This window comes from Trifolium pratense, linkage group LG7, assembly GCF_020283565.1.
Source record: "Trifolium pratense cultivar HEN17-A07 linkage group LG7, ARS_RC_1.1, whole genome shotgun sequence".
Classification (NCBI taxonomy): domain Eukaryota; kingdom Viridiplantae; phylum Streptophyta; class Magnoliopsida; order Fabales; family Fabaceae; genus Trifolium; species Trifolium pratense.
In genome coordinates, this window is record NC_060065.1 from 1,207,958 (window position 1) to 1,230,001 (window position 22,044).

A 22,044-nucleotide genomic window follows, 5' to 3' on the forward strand; every position below is an offset into this window, starting at 1 on the left:
GAATTCAGCATCCCAATCCTTAATCAAATGAGATTCTTCTTCATCTTTGTGCTTCTTGCAGTATTCAATGATTTTGGGCAAGATTTTGCTACTCACGATAGATAAAGGAATGAAATCTTCAATATTTTAAACTTCGTGGATTATGTCCGCTACTTAAGTAGCGGACGTTATAAAAATGATAATTTTGAGAGAAAAAAACTCCTCCAAACATGAAATTTTTTCATTTTTATAATATCCGCTACTTAGTAGTGGACATAATCCGCTACTTAAATAGGGCACATGAGTATTTTGGGAATTTTGTAGGACACACGAGAAAATGAGTAGGGTTGCAATATAAGTTCACCTCTCTAATTATATAAAAACATAATAAGTTGCTTCTATCAATTCCAATTCAAAAGAGTTTGTTCATTCATCTCCTTTTCTACTATAATTTCAAATTCAAGTCCTATTTTACGTTAATACATATGTATCCTCCTGAGGGCATGGTGGTAAGTTGCAACACCCAAACATTCATTTTGTTCATCCCTTTGCTATTGATCTACTATGCAGTGATCGCCGTCTCTTTTTATAAGCACTCTCATCCACTTGCAAAAAAACTCACTAAGCTTCACACGTCCCTAAGGAAGCTAAAAGACCCTCTCACGGCTGAAGGCTTCGCAACACGTTGGATAACTTTTAGATCCCGCCCTAAAACCCCTAAAACGCCCATTTTCTTCCTGCCACCATCAGGATATACTACATTCACGTATTTGAGGCACCCGTGATTGTTTGATCAATATCAAATTTTATTATTCAAAATATTAAATTTAAATTTTCATTCTCAAATTTTAGGGGAACAACTATTGATATTCTAACAGAAAATTTCAAACTTAGTTAGGGCAGCCATGCCGAACAAATCGATCAAATCGATCAAATCAATTTCTTATTAAAAAGTTACCCTAATAAAAACAATCGTGTCAAATTAAAAGTTATTGCACAATCAACAAATCGAATATTTCTTTTTTCTATTAATTATTTTTGTTTTTTATTTTATTATTAGGGGAAAACTTAGGTACAAAGAAAAGAAGCAACACTAATTCAAAGAAACCTAAGCAAGCAAAATTCCTAGGCCTACAAACACAGAAGATGATAACAAAAAGCAGCTGCCAAGCAAACCACTCTCACTCAAAATTTAGTGTTTATATTTAAATGTGAATAGGGAATCGAAGAAGAGAATACTTGAATAAGTAGCCGATTTTTTTTAAGGGAAATACTAATGAGTGTCTCTGGACATTTTTTTAAGAAAATTTTATATAAGCAATCCGCTCACCTTCCCCCTCACTCCTGACAGTTTCAAGAAAACGTGAAAAACCTTCAAATTCACTCATTTCTTCGTCATTGTGCTCGGAATCAAGTCGCAAACAAGTTCATACATCGTCCACGAAGAGGTTAGTTCAACTGTTCGGTTAATTTCTTGAATATTATTTTTGAGTCTCGGAATTTTCACACCATCCCAAAATACATTACGGTCAAAAGATACAGTCCAAAAAAAAAAAAGCAATAGAAACATGAACAACAAACTGAAGTTCTCCTAAAAGAATGGATAATTTGTAATTTCGTATACAATAATAATAACAATAATCCCAAGGCTAGTTGGATAAATAGGTGCATACAAGACAATAACATACAATAGATACAGTCCAAAACTGATTGGAAAAACATACAAATTACATACACAACATTTATGTTGTCATAAACATCACAGTTAAGCATTTACAACAGACCTACACTCATCCCATGTTTGGAAAGATTCCTGAGAAGTTAGGTATCTTATCAACATGCTTGAGGGCACGCTCAGCAATCTGCCTAGTTCGATAATCACCGTGTTGGAAAGCGTCCACAAGTGCGGTACTCACATTTTGATCTCCAGAAACTTCGTAGGCTATATCATCTGTTCGCAACAATCTCTCCACTGCCCAAACTGCCCTTCTCCTCAAATTGTCTGTTCGTTTCTCGAGTAACACGTCAAGTATAGGCTTCACTCCCTCTGCTTCACACAAAACCATTACACCTTGCTCAATATCTACTCCATCATCTATTACAGTACATAAGGCTGCAAGTGCTGCCTCAACCACATTCACATTTGTGTGGTCCAGTAGAGCTACTAACTTAAGGACCGCCTGTCCTTCGTAAAGGCAAAATGTTTCTTTTAAAGAACACTTCCCACGGTGGATCCTACATAACCCAATAACGACTGGCGGTTGACTGAAACACGAGAAGAATGAAGCACAAAAGGTCGGTTCTGGCACCTCGGGCAATTTGGTTAAATTCTTTGATTCTAGGGATAAATTCTCCAAAGCTATAGCAGAAACCATCTGTACATTATCAAGTCCATTGGTCTGTAGCAGTTCAATGAAGAGTGCAGCAAGATTTTGATCACGGCAAAGTGCAACGGCATCAGGCTCATCAGCCAAGACATATGTAACCCTTGCAACAATCTTCATAAGCCCTTCAAGAAATGGTGTCACGAACCGAGTGCCCCTGATCTCTCCCTGCCTGATAGCAATCACCTTCGATATGGCCATCCGAAAGGCACCTTCATCCAGTAGCTGTCTCGTGAGGCCTAAATCTCTCTCCGGTAGATCAGCTAAGAGGCCAACAGCAGCTGCCTGCTCTTCAGTGATTCCGATATTTTCTGATATGACTTTAACTAGACTACTAAGCTGTCCCACTGAGCCACGTAGCGCATCGGCTAATTCCGGGCCCATGTGGGGAGACAAATTCTGAAGAAGTTTTATGGAAGCTAAACGCAGATCTTTCTGCGGTGCCTCGATGAACTGAACTAGACTGATAGTCGCACCAGAGCTTTTGATAGCAGAAACAAGACTCAGCACTGTAGTTGGAGAACTAGCAAGTCCAACAAGAACTTGGAGAAGTTTGCACTCAATTGCTGGACCAGTGTTGCTAATAAGATGTAGTAGCTTATGAACTATATCCTCTGAGACCAGAGTTTGGTGATCAGATCCGAGTGGAATCGAATCAAAGTCTTCTCCTGAATTCACAACACTGGCAAGAATTGTAGCAGAGACCTCTTTTAGTCGAGTGGGCAGCAGATTAGGGCCCACTGCAAAAAGGTCATTGACAAGAGGGGAAAGTATTCCAGCTTCTATTAAAACCTTTGCGCTTGGCTCACATGATGATATCTGATTTAGTGCCTTCAGTGCAGCTTCTCTTGACTGCATATTGCCACTTTTCATGATATTGATCAGAGATGAGCCCACGGTTCTAGCAACAAGGACTTTAACATCATTGTCCAAAACCAGCTCACCAAGGATTCCAGCCATGGACAGTTTGGTTTCTGGTGGACCTGCAAAAATTTCAACGAAAAACAAGATAATAGATTAATATCTACAAAGGAATAAGGAGTTCTTCAAGCAAATGACACATGTTGATCCCAAATATATAGGAGCATGGTTATCAAATAAAGATTCAAATGTAAGTCGGAAGACGTATTACAACAGATTATATGATACACGATCAATACAAATGTCATTATGTAAAAACAAAGTGACATAGCAAAAATAATATATAGGCTAATATATCATATACGGCCTCAATAATTCAAGATTCAAGTCGTAAATCAAATGAGAAAAGAAAAGTGGCTGACTATATAAAGTTGGCAAAACTAAAGTAGCTGACTAAACTCAGTTCAAGTTGTGATTTACAAGAATGAATTATGATACACATAGGGGTTCACATTGGTTGAGTTTGATTTTATATCGAAACAAGATACAACTCAGATGTTTCGTCAGATATCGATAACCATGCTCACGGATGTTAATGTAAACAATTAATCCAAACTAAATTGCATGTACTTAAATTTCAAGTTAATGGTGTCACATTTTCTAATATTTCCATGTAATTACATATTTTATTACTTTTGGTAATCGTATATTTTCTAATTGCTTTTATTATCAACCTATTTCTGATGTTTGGGGAGGAAAAAGTGTTGATCCGTTTTGAGTGGTAGTTGCTTAAAAGAATAAGTTCTACTAACTACTAAAAAATAATCAATTCTACTATACTCCCAGCGAGGGAACTGATTTTCACTTCACACCTTAAAAGTGAGAGAGATTTTCTAGACCATTAGCAAACACTACAAGATGATGTAAGAAATATTTTTAAGAAGCTATTTTTCCACCCAGAATATATTCTCCAATCATCCATAAAAAGACAATAAAAAAGGGTAAGCATATAAATGGTATCAATCTTAAGTTGGAAGCTTCTTTAAAACATCTTTCACAAAAGTGTTATTCATTTCACACAATCCTTGGAATATTTATACAACAGATACGTTTTTTGTCTTAATCTTCAACATAATTCCAAAAAGAGGACACATGAACACTATTTTTACACAACAACATATGTTTAATATATGCTGATCTAGCAGTTTGTGCTCTCTTGAGAATTAACATAAAACGGCGAGTAAATTAACCGCAGAACATCAATATGATGTGTGTGATATAAATTATAAAGAAGTGCTAGTACCTTCAAGAAGATGGTTCAGAAGAGGCTGCAATCTACCATTTTCAGCCATCTGCCGCACATTATTCTCGTATTTTTCCAGATTTTCTAATGTTTTATCAGCCTTCTCAACAGTGGAAAGGTCTTCTGATTTGCTGCTTGTCATTCCAACTAATATAAGAATAGATCCATTGATTGAACCAATCTTCTCACAAAGGGTTTCTGATTTTGACAGTTCATAAAGCAAGGAGACAGCCTCCTCTCGTTCTTTAGAAAGCTCATGAGAAAGAAATTTTACTACAGTACGCACAGTGTCCCCTTCAGCCAACAGTTCCTATTGAGCAAAAGAGAATATGTTAACATGAATCTCTAAAGGCAGTCACACTGATGAATCGATGATACCAAAAGAACTATATAAAAGAAATGAAATGATAACTAGCAAACCTGCAACAACCTTATTCTCGTCGTCTTCCTCTACCACAATTCTAAGGGTTTCAAGAGCTCTACAACGAACTTTGCGGCTGCCGCTCTTCAGCATATCAACAATCATTGGTATAAGCCCTGCACTGCGGACAACATGTTTATTCGACCGACTTCTGTGACAGATGTGCTGGACATACCTCAAAGCCTGAAGGGTTTCCTTTTCTGGACTCCCCGTATTCAACGAACGGCGAGCCATATCCAGCTGTGCAGCTTCATTCCTGGCAGTCCACTCTTCAATAGTGTTCCGTAAAGCCATACTAGGATTCAATTCCGTGCTTTTCAACTCTCGCAGAGTCAAAGGGCAAACAAGTTTCCGTCCACTCTCCCTGCATTCCTTGAACCATTTTTCAATTGCTTCACGTTCAAAAGTCTGTCCATTTTCAGAAGTAACAGGATCGCGCATAACTTGCTTCGTCAAAGGACATACAAAAGCATCATAAATAGGCTCAATATGCATCCTCTCAAACATAAAACTATCATCTGACTGACTGCCAGGGTCATTACTTCCATCCCAGCTAGAAGACATCATCTCTCCGGTTATCTAACTAGCTGCCACAAAGAACAATGAAATTAAGCTATCAACGGCTCAAATAAAAAACATAGTAAATAGTAAATTGTTTCAGAAGTCAATTACAAGAATTAAACTGCAAGCAGCAGTTAAAATGTGAATCGAATGAAGTCAAAGCCGCAACAATCCTTACTTCCTAATTACTACTCTCCCCTAATTATAAGCCTTTTTTGGAAACAAAAAATAACCGTCTCTAAGATGAATAAGTCGGTGTATTTGGATTCGAACTCCGATCCCTGCATATTAAATGCAATGTCCCTGTCAACCGAATTATGCTAACGGGGACCAATTATACACATAATTAATACTACTAATCACAAGTACAATGATAGCAATAAAGAAATTAAACAATAAATAAATGTACTATCAATAATTGAGAATGATATCATAAAGATTACCCAGAATTGCATACCTACTCAAATAACTTGAGCTTAATTTTGATAAAATAAAAAATGAAATTACCAAATTTGGAGGGGGTGTTTTAAGTAATTAAGAGACGATCAAAAATAGAAAGTAGTTAGATGATGATTAAGGAAAATAGAGAAACAAAATGAATAGATAAATCGAGAGAGTACTACTAATGATGATGAGTATGAAAAATAGTATACCTGTGAGAAAAACAAACCTAGTTTTACTTAATAAGAATAATATAGTTTGGGAACTAATTAAAGAAATAGAGTTGAAGGAAAATTGATTGGGCGATGAAATTGTAGTTGTGGCATGATTGATGAGTTGGGAAAATTGAAGGAGCTGAAAGATATTAGTTGAGTTGAGAGAGAGAGAGAGAGAGAGCAAAAATTGAAAAAGGTTTGTTCAAAAGAAAAATAAAAAAAGAAAATAGAAAATCCAGCAAGATATTAAAGAGAAGGTTGACTCGATGAAATGGTAATACTAATAGTCGTCAGGTCAGTTCAGACAAATCAGAGAAGAGATCATCGACAAACTAAAAATCAATAATTAACTATATATAGTACCCCACATATACAAGTAAACAATTATTTTGGTTTGTAAATGTGAGTCTTATTTGTTATTTTAGTTTTTGAATTTATTTTTAAGGGTCATGTTAACTTGTGCCCTAAGGGCACATGTTAAGCTACCTTAAAATAGAAATATAGCATTTAATGATACAAAGAATTTAATGTTTAGATAATTGAATACATCACAAGTTCAATAAATTTTTTCCATATTTATCTTCTTAACATGTGCCCTTAAGGGCACAAGTTAACATTCTCCTATTTTTAATTAGTCAAATTAATCATCAAATATATTTTTTGTTGATCAGTTTAGTCAATTTATGATTGTTTGATCCGTAAACAAATAACTTACATTGCAACTCTTTATGGAAGGTCGATAGAATCCTCCTACTAAGATGTTGAGTTAAGTCTGATTTTGCATGTATGGAAAAATCCACAATGACAACACAAGGGTACCTCAACTAAACTAATAGAAGAAGTAGTCGAAGAGAGAAAGAAGAAGCTGGATAAGATTCGAGATCCAAAATAGAGGACAAAACCTTAGATGAAAATTTGATGATCTAAATCTAAAACAACCTTGGTTCAGTGATGATTGACGCAGCTGAACTTGGTAGGGATGACCGCGGTTCGATCCCCACAACTGCGATCGAGAGGGGTTGAAACCACTTGATACTAGAACTGATCCCCGAACCAGATTAAACCGGTGGTGAAAAAAAAAAAAACTAAAACAACCTAAACTAATTGGATGTATTGGATCATAAAACTACTAGCTGATATTTATGCTAAGGGAGGAGACGCTTGCCTTCTTTCACGCTTAGTTGCTGCAAACTGAACTTGCTTACCTTCCATTGGTTCACTAAACTCTCCACGTAATATTTTGATATTGGACTAGACTATGGTGGTGAGTACTACTACTAAGTAAAAATTTCACTAGAATAACAAACATTGAATTGCCAATATTTAACTACCTCAAGAGATACTAGAAAGAAAAAAGAGATGGAATAAGAATTGATCTGAGATAGTGTTAATCAAAGTAATCACAGGGTTGAACAAATACATGCATTATACAAGCACCTTCCCACATATTTTGATAATCACTAGCTAGTGTTATTGTAAGATAACCGTGGTGTGGCGGTGCTATAGCTATGTACCGTAGGGAAATTTGAATAAACCGCCGTGTTTTGCAATCCGCGATTGACAACACTAAATAAATATCACTTTCTAGAACTGGTTAAATAACTAGTTTTGAGTCCCTGTCTGATTTCTCAGTCACATACTGATAATCCAAGCCATTTCTTCCCAATAGAATCCAATTTTGAAATGATTAACCGCTATTAATTAACATCAGTTTTGTTTTCTTTTTTTTGTTTTGTTTTGTTTAAGGATTATTTTCTTTTCTCATATATTGTAGATGGACCCATGAAATTAGAAGAAGTAGCCGAAGAGAAAGTTGGAGATCCAAAACATAGGACAAAATGCTGATAAATCTCCAACATCAACCGATCCGGCAGAGATCCGCTTGCAATCCTCTCCACCAAAACCACAATCCAATCCAATCCAATCCAATCCAAGTCGGTTGTGTTATAAAGAATGTGGTTCCTTGTGACGACACCTTAAAAGAAACCACATTCTTTATACTACATTCAAAAGTAGTTGCATGATTTCCCCAAACAAACTACGCTTCTTTTACTAGTGCCTGCCTGCCTAGTGTGATCCCTGTGGAATTGGTGCATGTCTGTCAAGTAGCCGGATCATATTAAATTATTGAAAATCTCAAACTCATGAGCAACTAAGAATCTTGTGACAATGGAGTTTTTGGGAAACCATTCTTTAGGATTTTATTTTTTATTGGTTTGTTGTTGACTGTTTTATTTTATATATTATCATCATTATTCAAAACTTGAATCTTTTGAACAATCCAAGTAATAGATGGCGTCCCTTTCGTCATTTTCTTAGCCTTTTTAACTGGTCCAAGGTAAAAATATTGGCTCGTTTATCCTTACTAATTCTCTTTAGTTAGTAGATTCCTCATTGTTTGCTAAGAGATTTCTCTTTAGTTAGTAGATTCCTCATTTTCTTGTTGTTTTGGTTACAGTCTAAGATATTCACAGGGATGGGTGGAGCTAGCAAGTGCTAAACATTCTATGGGTAATTCGCGCTTAATACTTCTGTATTGGACCTCAAATCCCATTCAGCTTCTACAACATTGAAGATAACTGAAAATGATGATGGTAAAAAATTTGTGTTTTATAGTTAAGGACATGGTTTCTTGATCCTACTTATAACCTCTCGACTCGACATGCTTTTTTATGATGCTTTTTTGTAACATTATACTTGATATTAATAAGATAAAACCTATGTTTTAATATATGAATTTCTGCACTTGATTCAATAGGTACACAACACAACCACAATTCACGTTGCAGAAATGGGTTTCCTCTGAACATGAAAGTACTCAGTTAGAAGACAAGAATGATGGTAGGCTTAATCTTGATATACAATTTAGAACAAACTTTTACTTCATGTGTCATCTAATTCTTCTTCCAATATATGCTTTTAGTAGTATGTTTTCGGTTTCTCATTTTCTTGTATATCTGGCTTTTCAAGCTACTGAGGCAACCCTTACTAAGAACTTAACTGGACTTGCAGATAATGACCAAGTAAGCACTTGAAATATTTTTACCATTTTCTTTTGATATTATTATATATTCTCTTAACAAGATAATGCCATATTAAAACGAGTAGAACAGGGGTTAGATTTCTAATATCTTTGGTCTTGGATTCACCGGCTCAAAAAATTATAGATTTGGATATTTCAGTCATTAGCATAAGCATTTGAACTGTCAGTTAAATCCTTTTAGTGGTTTTCATAGGTTCCAAAGGAGCGAGACAAGTCCTTGTCGGTTTTTGGAGTTTTGATTTCGCCAAAGCTGTCATTCGAGAAAGGTGGATAACAAAACTCTAGATCTAAGTCTCCTTACTTAATGCGATTTTAGTCGTCTGTCTGTTTATATTTCATAGTACTTGACAGTCAGGATAACACATTCTGTCCATTGAAATTCTTTGCAGCACTAGCTAGAGACACTCATTGATATAGCAAATATTCGATCATCAATGTTAAAGAGGTGGAAGATACCAAAGAATGAAAAAGTAGCAACTCCTTCAGGTATGGATAACCTCACTTCTTAGCTCATCTCTCTTCTACTCCTATAGTTTTGCTGCACATACTTAGAATGGTGTTAGTTAGGGATTTCTTTCTTTCAGTTGCATCTGCACATCATGACTTAGTAATGGCGTTTTATCTGTTTATTGCGATGTATATTATTTAAGCAACCTATACTATAAAATGTCACAGTGCATGAGATACTTATAAAATTATAGTACATCCATGGTATACAATACTTTAGTTTTGAATTCAAGTCCCTTTTATATATACTAATATAGATAACACCCTTTTGCGTAAAATTAAACAAAATTATCATTTCGTGTGCATTATCTCTAATAGTAATATATACCATTACTCTTACAAAGATAAGTTATTCAGTAATATCGGAAGAATTCAAAGGAAATCGTTATTTTTTAACACATTAATTGGTAATTAATTTCTTATACAGGCTGCCAGAGCAGCATCACATGTGGACAATCCGATTACACTATTGGCCATTGGGGAATTAACAATGCAAGATGCTGGCATACATTTTATTGATTTTTACGAGCATGGAGTTTGTGTTAGAATCTACATTGGAATGTTCCTCAGTTTTTATTTCAATTTTTACCTTTGGAGTTTGTGTTAGAATCTACATTGGCTCTGAACAGTTTTTTGTAGCACACCATACCACATCAAGAATTCAAGATGAAAGAAATAACTTTTTAGTGTTTTGTTTCGCTTTTTATTGTGTTGGTTCAATATATATTCGATAGCACTCTCACACTCCAATATTAGCCAAAACAGATGGAATACAAAGAAATTTCTGATAGACGAGCATGGATGCCACCGGTACATCATTTTTATCAGTGATCACTAAGATAAATTTATCAGGCAAGCTAGCAACCAAGAATGCCTTGCATGAATGTACGTAACAAACTAAAATGGAAGAAAAAAGAAAAAGACCTTTGGATATGCTTGTCTTTCGACTTAGTATTACATTCACACCATGTTTAATTTTATCTCTTATGTCCCTCCCACACAAAACTCGTCCTCACACTACCCCTTCCCAAAAAATATAGGAAAGCTCTCTGGAAATAATACATACCGTACAATATTAACGTCTAGCATTTTTTTCTTCTAGCTATACACAAAAAATAGGCTAATCATGAACAATCAAGGAAATGAAAACAACAAAGAAAAAAACCAGTAAAACTTGGACTGTGGCTAGAATGCACTCCATTTATCAGAGCTTTTCTTCGGAGATTGATTCTCTGAAGAGACCTTAAATGGGCCAGAGGAGCCGAATGGATCAGAGTCATCGAAAGAGAATGGAGCACTGTAGCCTAAGTCCTTGGAGCTACTAATTGAGTCAAACCTCGTATGTCCCTGACTACCGAAGCCGATATCTTTGCTGCTACTCATGGAATCAAATCTTGTTAGCGTCTCGGGAGGATTGTAACCAAAGTCTTTGCTACTACTCATGGAATCAAACCTTGAAAATTTATCAGGATTGTAGCCAAAATCCTTGCTGCTACTAATGGAATCAAACCTTGAAAGTTTGTCTTGATTGTAGCCAAAATCTTTGTTGCTACTAATGGAATCAAACCTTGAAAATTTCTCTTGATTGTTGCCAAAATCCCTGCTGCTACTAATGGAATCAAATCTTGTAAATCGTGGAGAATTTCCACTTTCATGCATGCTGAAGGAGGAATCGAACTTTGACGTGTCAAAGAAGTGATCCCCTGCCTCGCTGTACCTTGGAGAGTTTCCGAACTTGGAAAATGGAGTTCCAGGCACCGAATCATCAAAAGCAAATGGGCTTTTTGTCTGGAACGCACCGTCTGTAAATGTAGATCCTGTTCTAACTGGGTTTAGACCAAAATCACCAGATTTAAAGAAATCTCCCTGCTTCTCCAAGTCAGAGTCCTACAGAAACCAAACATAAAAATTCTAGTAGCTTTATATCAATTATTATTTCACAAAAGCACTATGATGTGGCAGGTTTATGTGCATAACAAATCAAACCAACTTGATCTTTGAAATTAGCATACCCTCTCTTCAGTAGGAGTGCAAAAAACCCATTAAAAATAAGGAAAAGAAAAAGCTCCCCATTGCATCTTTACATCAATTTCAGGGTTAAAAAGTCTAAAACTAATTTCCATAAAACAAATTAGGTTGATACCAAGACTAAGAGAAAAGCTGAGTATAACACACGTTACCTTGGTGTTAAAACCCCACACAGAGTCCACATCATCATTATTGTCAAATGCACCCCAGGTTGATTCATCAAAACTTCTGATAAATATATCAACATCACAATTACTAAATGCACCACATTTAAAGCCACAGATTGCAGAAACAGAAGGAAAAAAATGGAATAAAGGATGACAAGTGACAAAAACCAACCCTTCATGACCGAAAGAAAAAACAAAGAACAAATTACCTATGTGTTTCAGCATCTGCTTCGGGACTTTTTTCAAATGAGCATTTGAAAACTCTTTAGAAGGACTCTCTGCTGTATTCCTTCCAAATGGGCTATCGCGGGGGCTTCTTGCCGAGCCTTCACTCTGTGCATAAGAAGATTCCTCCTCAACTGTATAATCACCATTAGTAAAATGTTCTTGCCTCCCATTTGCATTCACAGGTGAACCATAAACTGAATTATCATCAAAGGAATTTTGTTCTGCGGGAACGGATGAAGGTTTTGGCTCTGAAGATGCATTTTTGGTATCAAAAGTGAGATCATTGGCAAATCCTGGAAGAAAAAAAAAGTAATTATAAAACAAGTTATTTCAAGCAAATTATGGCATACAGAAAAGTGTATAACTGCACATGGCATACCTTCATCTTCAAATTTATCCCAATCTTCATCCCAAACAGCTGCCTCCTCTGGATTTCCGGGTTGCCAACCTAGTAATTTACACAGCCAAATTAAAATTGGAAATACAGAAAACTGCATTCACTTGTAGCAATTTGTTGCAGTAATAAGTTGGCTCATCTGTGAATTAACCATTTAGACTGGCCATATCAACCTTCGAAGAGAAAGGCATGCATATTATATTAAAGTAATTTCACATTATATTAAAGTAATTTCACGATGAGTGTTACAAAGAATCTCTTAAGTTTTTATATCAGATCTAACTCATCCATACAAAATTGGATTTTAATGTAAAGGGTGCTACTCTTTGGAATTTTTATTTTAGACCTTATCTACTTTCAATGTGGAACTCGGGTCTTTCCTCGATACATCCCTCATGCCTAACATACTGGGCTAGGTACGTGGGTGGTGCAAATTGGTCGACTCTGATACTATCTTAGGTTTTTATGTAGGGCCTAATTCATCCTTACAAAATCAACGTTTAAGGTGAGGACTAGCATTCTTCATAAACTCTATTCATGCCTTATTTCTTTTCAGTGTGAGACTAGGTCACGGGTATTTCCCAACAGTATCCATAATAAATATAAGCATTTCATTGTCAGTTGATAGGTAATGCCCCTGATTAAATGAAAGAGTATTTAGAACATACCACATGTGGAAATAAAAAACAAAAATAGCAAGAGAAATTAAGTCAAAATAAATACAAATTTGTAAGTTGAATCTTTAAGGACCAACAACGAGCAGAATTAAGTGTAGAGAAAGAAGTCATATCAAGCCAACATCAGATTAAATTACCATCAGGAAGCTGAACCATTGCAATTGACTTCACATTTATCTCATGTTTGTTGCACCGTTCAGCAAGAGCTTTAAATAACTGCTCGAGATCTGATTGTATGCGATCAGCACGAACCTATGGATTTAACTGAAAATCAGTAACAGAGTAATAGGCAGGTTTGCACAGAAATCCAAGTCTTAATTCTGGAAAATAAGTTCACCTGAAGAATACCATCTGCACTGCCTCCTTGTTCCATTTTAATGATGGCTTGCTGCAATTCTGTCTTCCTTTCCTAAATATATGTATCAAATAATGGTAAATTATGCACCCAAATGTTTCAAGATAATCATATATCCTCCTAACCTAGCTATTACAATATGAGTTACTTGTCGCAAAGAAAGAAGGAAATGTTGAGAGGAATAAATGACTAGTTACCAACATCAGAATCAATTCCAAACAGCGACATGTGCTCTAATAGACTTCACCAAAACAAGATTTCACACTAAGGGTTTTGGTATCTAAATAGTATACTTGATATTATATAGCAAAGTCACAGTGCAACCAAGAAAATATATTTTCTTATCTTAGAGAAAGTATGTCGCTGACTTTTGCCAATTGTAGGTCACTGTGTATCTTCACTATCTACTACTCACTTGAAAGCTCTTAACTAGCATAATTATGTCCTTGAAGAAGGTTCCAGAGAAAGGTCTCCCACAGAAACATATACAAAAGATTAGCGGTCTGGTAAGCAGGACATTGCTTTGTCAATAGCAAGTCACTCTATTTCTTCATTAACTACCACTGACTAGAGCACTCTAACTTGCATAATTAAGTACTTAAAGAAGGTTCCAGAGGAAGGTTCTGCAACAATCATAGGGCTATGCAGCTCTAAGCATGTACTTATGTTTATTAGTCGGAATCTCCTTCAATAGACCAAATGTACCATGTCTTTGTTGGGGTGAAACCTAGTAGTGTCATGGTAAAGCAAGAAACAAAATGTAGCAGCAAAGTCTAGTGTTGAGTTCAAATATTGTGTCATGATAGCTACAACTGGAGAGATTATATGGATTAGACAATTGTTGTGTGAAGTTAGGTTTGTTAAAAGATCCAAACTGAGATTGTGGTGCGATATATCAATCTGCTGAACATATTTCCTCTTAACCAAGTGTTTCATAAGAATATAAAGCATATTAATTGTATTTTCATTTTGTCCGGGAAAGGATTCAACAGAACTTTGTCACCGCTTTTATATTCAAAGAAGCCGGTTGTTATAATTAGGAACCCACGCACAGAGTAGGAAGAATAGAAACAGACACATGATTTAAAGTGGTCCAGCCACACAAGTTTGATTCTTGCCACCTCTACTCTAAATAAGTCAAACTTAAACGCAAAATCAGGTGTGTCTGTAAATTGTGTATCCTTCAGGTCCGATGGACTCTAACATCAAGGGGTCTTTATTCTTTAAGCTATAAAATTAATTACGAGTTTTCACATATCAGCTAAAGCTTTTTGAAAAGTCGGTCCTTGACAACAACACCATTAACAGAGCAAATATAGAGCATACGAAATATTCTCAACTCTAACAAAAAGCCTATCTATCAACAAATAATATATAGAATGTCTAACTACCTGTATATCACGAAATTTAGCCTCTTCTACAGTCAATTTGGATGCTATTTCTGCCACTTGTTTGTATTTCTCTTCATATTTCTTGCCCAATGATTCTGCCTGTAGCATACCACCAAATGAGAGCTAATTCTCTTAACATTTTCAATTTACATAACATATGCAGAAAAAAAAAATACCTCACGCTTATCTGCAGATGCCCTTTCTGTAATCTCATTTAGGCGGTTATCACATCTGCTTTTATACAGGACCTGAAATATAAATAACCATAAGGGAGGCAGAAGAGAGAGTGAGTGCACTACCTAACGTAAATTATCACCGACCAAATGTTCAAGAACATAAGACTCATTTTAGCTTAATCTGATTCATTATACATAAACACCTACCTTTCTCATTTAAAAAGGATCTAAAAGATTATAAATGCTTACTTGCTTTTACCCCATAAATTCCTTAATTTTACCCCCTTAAATCCTTAGTCTTATCAATGACTGCACAATTCCGGTTAGTTTCTGGAGGAGGAAAAAATTTCACTTCTGCAAAATATTAAGCCTTCCTAAATCAATCTGAAGCCTAACTAGAACCATAACCATCAAGTCACTGTAGGATGATTTGTGAATCTATATATGTCAGTTATCAACTGAACAAGGTAAGTTGAATTCATAAATAGTCACGAGTCAACAAAAATGTAGTCCTCCGCAACAAATAAATGCAACTAATATTCGTATTGACCCATTTCACATTATTCATCATAGTGAACGAGTCCAAAATTAGTTCTGTTACGCTAAAATAAGTGCATTGGCTTATTTTTATGCTTATAATAATTGGATGCTCAAGAGAGCTATTTAGCTCATAACATTTATTCTGTAAAAATTAAGCAAAAGCAAACATGTGGTAATTCTTCCATATAGAAGCAACAGATCAAAGGTCATAAATAAACTTATTTTGAAAACTAACTGGAATCTGCTAATGCAAACACAAGTTTACTTTAAGCCACCAGCAATATGGCCTAGTATGCTACATATAGTTCACCTCAACCGTATTAAATCTTAAGCATGCAACCTCAATACAAGATCAAAATGAAAAAAGAAACAATATATGAACTACTCACCAATTCCTGCATTTTGTTGCGGTACAACTCAATCTTCTCTCTTGAATCCAATATCACATTCTGTGTTTCTTCAGCCTACATCATTAAAGGGAACCATTTTTCTTTATAATGTCTCAATGAACAAGTATCTTGTTTTGTAACAGTGTGTTTCACAGTTTTGCACGTTATAGTATTGCAGCTAGATTTATCTTCTAAGCAATATCAACTGTCTTAGAAAGTGAGATTAGTCTCTGAAATCAATTAGTTATTTATTATTTATCTAATCTACAGTAATTGTAGTCCGTGCCAAGAAAGGCAATAGACAAGTTGATATTTGGTTAAAACAAATCCTCATCCTTAACATCATTACAAAAACAAGTATCAAAGAAAAACAGAAAAACTGATTGTTGAATTGGAATGTTTACTTTCCCAAATTGAGTTACATATGGACAAAAACGACAAGGCAAAGCAAATACCTTTTCCCCTGCAGTCTCAATATTTTGCTCACTATTATCTGTGTTATTCAAAAAGGAATCATCCAACGCAGATGTTCCAAGCTTTTTCTGATCAGGTGGCAAAGTGCCATCAGCCTGAGCAGGCGTTCCTTGCACTGCTGGTGCCGCTGGCTGAGCACCTGGCATCCCTTGTTGCTGCTGAAAACCTTGTGACAGTGAGGAGTAAAAAATTAGTGAAGAAATATCCAACAAAAGAAGAAGAAAAAATTGAGATAGTATAAATTTGTGAAAATACCTGGGCCTACCCCCCATGCTGCATTTCCATAAGAGGTTTTTGGATGCCCCGTCATAGACATCAATGTTTCGTCAAATATAACATTATTTGGAAGAGACTGTGGAAGAGGACGACCTTCCCTGTACCGCTCCATCAAATAAAGAGCATAGCAAAACTCCTTCAAAGAAAGCATGCTATCATTATCCTGATCAGATAAGTCCCACACCTTCTTTAAGACATCTACAGAGAGTGCACAGAGATCTTATTAAGTATGCACTATTGAGAAATAATAAAAGGTCATCCCAGGACCTATCCACAAAAATTTCCAAAATAGTGAAGTATGTGGTTACACATGCCTTAACGAAGAAATAGAGTCTTAAAAGTAACTAATAAATAAATAAAAATAGCAAAGAAACATGTCTAGAAATGTTTTCTAATCAGTGTAACACATTTCTCTAAGCAGATTTAATTTTTACTAGCCTGACTGCCTGGCAATGGGAGCTCCATCAGGCAGTAGATGTTGCAGATTTGTAGGTTGCACGCAGCTCTTTCTCCATACATCAACTCTAATTCATAAACAGCATCCCACTTATTATGGAAGTACCTTTGGGGATATTGGATAATAAAAGCTGTCTCCTTTCAAATTCATTATGTTTCTTAATGTAATCTTTGTCTCCTTTCAAATTCATTATGTTTCTCAATGTAATCTTTTAAAGGTTTTGGTTGGAAAAAGGAGACTAATATTTTTAGCAATGTATGGTTACTACAATTCTCCACTATGGTTGGTAAGGAACCCTCGTATATTCAAGGAGGTCTCTTCCCTTAAAATAATATAGCATTGTCACAGTCCTAGACGCGAAAGAACCTTTCTTTCGACCTATGGTTAAAGCAGAAGTGCACTCTTCCTTGATAGAGTCTCTTCCTAAATTCACAAGTTTTCTGATAATAATTATTGATGATTTTTATTCCAAATCTGAATGCTTTTAAATATGCTTACAATAGAAGACGAGTCCTGATTAATTAAATTAGGTTAATAACTAACATAATCTTGTCCTAATAATTACTAGTATCATTTAAATTAAAATGACAACAATCCTATCTAATAGTTAAAATCTGTTCTAACCATAAAATCTTATCCTACCAATACTGAAATTCAAATTTAAAATTTTTGTTAAGCTAACTTATTAAATTAAATAAAATAATAATTTCTAAACAGCAGAATTAGAGGTCTTCCTCTTCTGGTACTGTTTTCCCACAAATGCATGCGTATCAGATTACTTATCCTCCCTCCTTCGCATTTATTCCTTTAGTAAAATTGTTCTTCTACCCAAATACCTTCAAATCAAGAATAAAGAATCCCTCATTTAATTTAAGAAGTACATGTTGATTATGTGAGAGCAATTTATATATTATTTAAGTGATAGTGAAAATTTGCCTTTCCTCTGTCTCTATTTATCGGGATATCCTGAATGTCATAAACTCTAATTTTTAGTTTCTAGGGCTTCTGTTGATTTTCTCCTCACATGGCTAAATCATCTCACACAAACCTTTGTCCACTTTTCTACAGTAGATGCTAGTTATACTTTTTCTATAATAGAATTGTTCTTCATCTTTTCTTTTCTTACATGTCCCCTCATCATTTTCTCATCTCTGTGATACTTAGCTTATGCTCTTATTGGAAATCCATCACCCAACATGCAATTCAACTATAGTCCAATAAAACTGAAGTTTATGTATTTCTCCATTTTATATACCTAGCTTGAATCCTACGATTTACATATACCTATACTCTCTTACACCTTGTAAGATTGACTGATATACCTAAACATGTGACCTGTGGTATGATATGATCTTCAATCTTCACTCAAGTTTGTGCTAGAACATGCACTCCACATACTCCATTTTACTAATATTTATTGACCAACCATGTGAATCTAATGCTTCTTTCTGAATGAGAGTTTATAAATTGCTTCAACGTTTTAAAAGAAAAAATTATTGACTACAAACATTTGCATTCAACAAATTTGTTTTAAATTTATCATAAACAGCAAAATTTTCAGAATCAGTGTACAGTAGCCGGTTTTTGTGAATTAGCAAAAGAATAAGAGCAGAAAAATAGTGAGTTCACAAAGCTAAAACCTAAAAGCTGATTATTGTTCTCGTTAGTTGTTTTCAACACTTCATGAACTAGTTAACATATCAACATGCCAAAATCCATAAAGACTTCATCAAACAGTTGTTAGTTGGAATGCAAAAGGTTTTACCTATTGGTAATCTCCAACTTAAAAATAGACTGCGTGCCTGCTCCCCCGTGATTTTCCCATCCCTGTCGGTGTCAACTTCCATAAACACCTTTGTATACTTCTGGACATCAGAAGGTTTCATTTTTGGCCACGGAGGCTGTGAGTTGTCAGAACTAGTATTTCCAGGTCCAACCGATCTCCCAGATGTGGTCAGCGGAGAAGAAGCTGGTGGTGAAATTTGCTGGTTTGTATTTGGTAAAGAATGTGCCCGCGGAATCTGACTATTTGTAGGTGACATTGAGAATGAACTCTGCAATGAATCAAGTGAACTTTTCCTACTTGCAGGGAGGGCACTATTGGAAACTGGAACAATGGATGATGAAGCAGGTGCACTGCTAACATTATAATTCTGTCGAGTAGGGTCTTGTTTCGGTGTGGATGCAGCAGTAGAGAATAAATCTTCGTCCAAAACTGAATTTGAAGGGTACCCATTTCCAGAAACAGCCAATGCTTTAGTGGTAACAGCTGTTGGCTGTGACATTGGTGAGACCGGAGATGGTGATGTTGGTGTTGATAAGGCAACTGATGGAGTGATTCCTGCAGGCCTAGAAGGAGCCATACCAGTCCTTCCACCATTCCAATCATTTGAGATGCTAGCATTTGAGAGATTGGGACCTGCAAAGCCCTGTTGTGGATGAGGGGATGTGCCAGCGGGCAATGATTGTTGTGGACGGGGAGTGTTACCAGCAGGCATGAATTGTTGTGGACCAGGGGCACTACCAGCAGGCATGGATTGAGTTGGTCTCATGGTCGGACTCTGCTGGGAAGGAAGATATTGCTGGTTTGGAACAGAACCGGCTAACCCCTGTGATTGAGGTGGTCTCATGATAGGACTCTGCTGGGAAGATGGATATTGCTGGTTTGCAACAGAACCCGGGAACCCCTGTGATTGAGGTAGTCTCATGGTAGGACTCTGCTGGGAAGGTGGATATTGCTGGTTTGCAACAAAACCTGGGAACCCCTGTGATTGAGGTGGTCTCATGTTAGCACTCTGCTGGGAAGGTAGATATTGCTGGTTCCCAACAGAACTTGCAAACCCCTGTGATTGAGGTGGTCTCATGTTAGCACTCTGCTGGGAAGGTATATATTGCTGGTTCCCAACTGAACCGGCAAACCCCTGTGATTGAGGCGGTCTCATGTTAGCATTCTGCTGCGAAGGAAGATATTGTGGGTTCGCAGGAGAACCTGTTAACCCCGGTCCTCTATAGGCATAACCTTGAGCTGATGTAGGTCCAGCACTCACACCCATCTGCCCAACAGATGGGGCAGCCACTGGATTCGGTCGTTGTGGCGGTATAGCAGCAAGATTTATCTGCGGAGCTGGAATTCTAGCAGCAGCCGGACCAAATAACGCTGCTTTTACAATATCAGGAGTTAAATCTCGCTTACTCTGTGCAACAGTTACTAATCTCAAAGCATTAAAAAACTCATTCCGCCCAAGGAAACCAGTTTTAGCTTGATCAGCATGCATCCATACCTGTATAGTTCATACCAAGCAAGAACAATAAGCATTACACTAGATCGAGTTACATACAATCCCTAATTAGAAGAATCTTGAATCAATCAGATATAGCTAAAATCAACAGCAACGAAATCCTAAAACAAAGTTTCTAAGCAAACAATCCATAAATTCATCAAAGGGAACAACAACAATAATCATAATCATAATCATTAATACGAAATAGAGAAGAATTATGAATGATAGTTGATTTGATTTGTTTAGATTGAAACGATGGAAGAAAAAGAAACCTGAGCAAGAACGTGTTTAGGTAAATTGGATCCCTGAAAGAAATTGACAGCCTCAGCACCACTGATTCTACCATCACCGTCTAAATCTGCTCTTCTGAAAAACGCTTCGAACTGATCCATGTTCGGCGCTGCCATTTCTCTCGTAGATCGCGTGCCACGGAACCAAGTCGGAGACGGTTAGGGATTTGGTTCGTGGAAGAAGAAGAATATTAATCGTTGGTTGAATTGGAATTAAAGGGATTGAATGGGGAAAAAAAATGAGAAAATGAAAATTTTGGGTTTAAATATTTTGTTCCGGTGAGAGTGTTGTGATATTCCAACGACCGCGAGCGATATGCCTCAACGGAGCAACTTCATCTGATTGATCATCATTTCATTACATCCTGATCTACCTATATCATCATCATATCATAAATCTCACAAAGTATAGTATAGTAAAGTAATACAATAATAATTAATTAATTAATAATAATCATAATCCCCTTCATTTCATTCACCAAAAATGCAATAAAGTAAACTATAAAATGTAGCGATAATACACATGCTACCATACAAATTATTAAAAAAATAATAATAAATAAGCACATATATATATATTAAAATACGAGTAAAAATATAGCTCTATGTAAAAAAAAATAAAAAATTAGACATGTATATTAATATATGGGCAGAATTATAGCTTAAAAAATTATAGATCAATTTAATGGTGTTTTTTTGTCGTCTAAAATTTATGCATCTAGTTCATAGACGAAGAAAAGTTAAAAAATATAAAATCATTTAGAATAAAAAATTAATAAGAAAGGGAAAATACCATTTAATTTGATATAAAAATAAATTAGTGACCTTACTTATTTTTTACTTTTCTACTTCTTTACTTTATTTCGGTAATTCTTTTAAGGAGAAATAGGGCAAAATACAATTTTATACTTCTCTATTTCTTTTAAGGAGAAGTAGAAAAGTAGAAAATAAGTAGGCGAAACGAAGCGTATTATTATTAGAAAGACACACTTTCGTAGATAATAAATAAAATAAAATCAGTGATCTAATATTAGATGAAGTCTTGTGGTGAGAGATTTAGATATACTTCGTATGAATGAAGTCTTGAGTTCGATCATCAACTTCATTGTAAACAAAAAAGTGAGAGTTGAAAAATTAAATCAACACAAGACAAATAATAAACAAAATATGAAGTTTATCTAAAAAATATAAAAATCAAAAAAT

General features: G+C 35.6%; 2 protein-coding genes and 1 pseudogene across 5 annotated transcripts; 1 reads left to right on the plus strand and 2 right to left on the minus strand.

Moving 5' to 3' along the window:
* Positions 1-1,548: 1,548 nt before the first annotated feature.
* Positions 1,549-6,494, minus strand: LOC123899273 (U-box domain-containing protein 44-like). 4 transcript variants are annotated; one of them, XM_045950360.1, is made up of 5 exons: positions 6,163-6,381; positions 5,688-5,790; positions 4,958-5,535; positions 4,528-4,837; positions 1,549-3,346 (listed from the first exon to the last, which is right to left on the minus strand). In XM_045950360.1, exons 3-5 carry the CDS (start codon positions 5,513-5,515, stop codon positions 1,770-1,772), a joined length of 2,445 nt encoding a protein of 814 aa, XP_045806316.1. In that variant the 5' UTR covers positions 5,516-5,535; positions 5,688-5,790; positions 6,163-6,381; the 3' UTR covers positions 1,549-1,769. The 4 variants fall into 4 exon arrangements, with proteins under 4 accessions (XP_045806316.1, XP_045806317.1, XP_045806319.1 ...); XM_045950361.1 differs by having other exon boundaries at positions 5,621-5,790; XM_045950363.1 differs by lacking the exon at positions 5,688-5,790 and having other exon boundaries at positions 4,958-5,531; positions 6,163-6,494.
* On the plus strand, positions 6,437-9,482 carry LOC123899956 (annotated as a pseudogene).
* A 1,136-nt stretch (positions 9,483-10,618) lies between these two features.
* Positions 10,619-21,318, minus strand: LOC123899274. The gene is made up of 12 exons (XM_045950364.1): positions 20,824-21,318; positions 19,036-20,551; positions 16,793-17,011; positions 16,519-16,703; positions 16,064-16,138; positions 15,135-15,206; positions 14,959-15,057; positions 13,550-13,621; positions 13,350-13,464; positions 12,518-12,586; positions 11,896-12,431; positions 10,619-11,602 (listed from the first exon to the last, which is right to left on the minus strand). The coding sequence occupies exons 1-12, from the start codon at positions 20,956-20,958 to the stop codon at positions 10,901-10,903; spliced, it is 3,795 nt and encodes a 1,264-aa protein (XP_045806320.1). The 5' UTR covers positions 20,959-21,318; the 3' UTR covers positions 10,619-10,900.
* Between the last annotated feature and the right edge of the window lie 726 nt (positions 21,319-22,044).